Below are 1896 nucleotides of genomic sequence, written 5' to 3' on the forward strand. Positions count from 1 at the left end.
AATAAAGTTTTTGATAAATATATTAATATATATAAACATTCTAATATATAAGCAATTTGTATAAGGAAAGTTTCACACATGTTCGGCAACGTTGTTGAATATGATGATGAAAACAATATTATAACAATTAGAAATACATAGGAATGTCATATAGCTTTATAAATAAGTCATTGGTTTGCAACCATTAGAGATAACTCATTTCTAGGATTTTTTCTTTTTTATCATTACTTCCTTTTTTCTCTGATTCCTCTGATATTTTCTTCCTATCAATTTAACTGTAAATTATTTACTAGTTATTTTCCTGTAATCAAGAAAGAGAGGGGATAGCAGATATTGAGAGAGAGAGATAAAGAGAGAGAGGAGAGTGAGAGAGAGGGGGGGGGGAAGGAAAGGAGGGAGAGATGAATTATGTAGAATGAGCGATACAGAAAGAAAGAGAGCAGCTAGGTAGAAAAAGCCACACGAAGAGCGAGAGAGAAGGGGAGCGGAGAGCGAGAGAGAAAGAGCAAGGTCCACCTTAGTAGAATAAACACCGATCTGGAAGTAAACGTCACTGAGCACATGACTAATAACTTCACAGAAGATAGTACAAATCACAGCCATTGCATGGAATTTTGCAAACGTCAAGAACCTTTTTTTTCGCCGGAATATCTCGGGCCATATTGAATTAAGATTGAGCTGAAGCCGCACACGAGGATTTTCCTTGATTCTCTTACCTCTGACCTTTATGAAATTAATATAGAAGAATCACTAAGATATAAAATGATAATATTATTTGTTTTTAGGGTTCAGTCACATGACTGAGACAATTGTCTTAGTAGAATGGTTTGTAGTAATTATAGCAGTAATTACGGAAAATGCTGATAATTACCAATCCTTCATTGAAAGTATAAACGGTTGGCTATAAAAGCTTACCGATACCCATTTATGCATTTTCATCTCTGTCATCAGTGTAAAAAGGAAAGACGAATCGTATTTCGCAAGAAGTGAACTGGAAAAGCAGACACGATACGTGGAAATTCACGCCGCCGTCTTGGAATATCCCGACTGGCAAGGTGAAGTTGGGAGGGGGAGGGGAGGTGGCCGCCAGTTCCTGTATATAAGTGACGTTGCATCTCCTACTCCATATTACGCCGCTAAACTCTAACCAACAATGAATGTGCGTGCTTGTTACAAGATGAACAATAATTCTATTCAACCGTTTTTAGACTCAGATGTTCATAATGAAAATAGTGGCTTGTCAGTAACAACGATAAACAATATTCAGCATGATGAATAACTTCGTTATCTCCTCTTGCAGAGCATCAAAACCGTGATTGCGTGTTGCCTTCTGGTGGCCGTTTCCGCCGGTGTTGACCGAAGTAGAGGTGGACAAGGATCCAACAGATTCCTTCCTGGAGGCTTGGGTGGCGTCCACGGAGACGGCCTCTTTGGCGGCGGTATTCATGGTGGGGGAATTCATGGTGGCGGTGTCCATGGTGGATTCCACGGTGGTAGTGCTATTATCGGAGCTGGAATCTCCAATGGCCCAAGTGACTGCAGATATTGGTGCAAGACTCCAGAAGGTCAAGCCTACTGCTGCGAGACGGTGCACGAACCAGAGACACCTGTTGGTACCAAGCCACTGGATTGCCCACAAGTCCGTCCCACATGCCCACGTTTCCATGGGCCTCCCAATACCTGTTCCAACGACTACAAGTGTGCTGGCCTCGATAAGTGTTGCTTCGACAGGTGTTTGGGAGAACACGTATGCAAACCTCCCTCATTTTTCAATAATCATCTCCCTTTTTAAAGGTAGTGATGTCTAATAAAAAGTCAGTAGTTTTCCGCTTGATAACGGAAGATAAGAGATCTGTGATGTGTATATACCTATATGATAATAAATCCTTCTATGTT

General features: G+C 40.8%; 1 protein-coding gene across 1 annotated transcript; it reads left to right on the plus strand.

The window, feature by feature from the left end:
• Positions 1–1123: 1123 nt before the first annotated feature.
• On the plus strand, positions 1124–1896 carry LOC119568059. The gene is made up of 2 exons (XM_037916455.1): positions 1124–1159; positions 1301–1896. The coding sequence occupies exons 1-2, from the start codon at positions 1154–1156 to the stop codon at positions 1790–1792; spliced, it is 498 nt and encodes a 165-aa protein (XP_037772383.1). The 5' UTR covers positions 1124–1153; the 3' UTR covers positions 1793–1896.

Source organism: Penaeus monodon, chromosome 43, assembly GCF_015228065.2.
Source record: "Penaeus monodon isolate SGIC_2016 chromosome 43, NSTDA_Pmon_1, whole genome shotgun sequence".
Classification (NCBI taxonomy): domain Eukaryota; kingdom Metazoa; phylum Arthropoda; class Malacostraca; order Decapoda; family Penaeidae; genus Penaeus; species Penaeus monodon.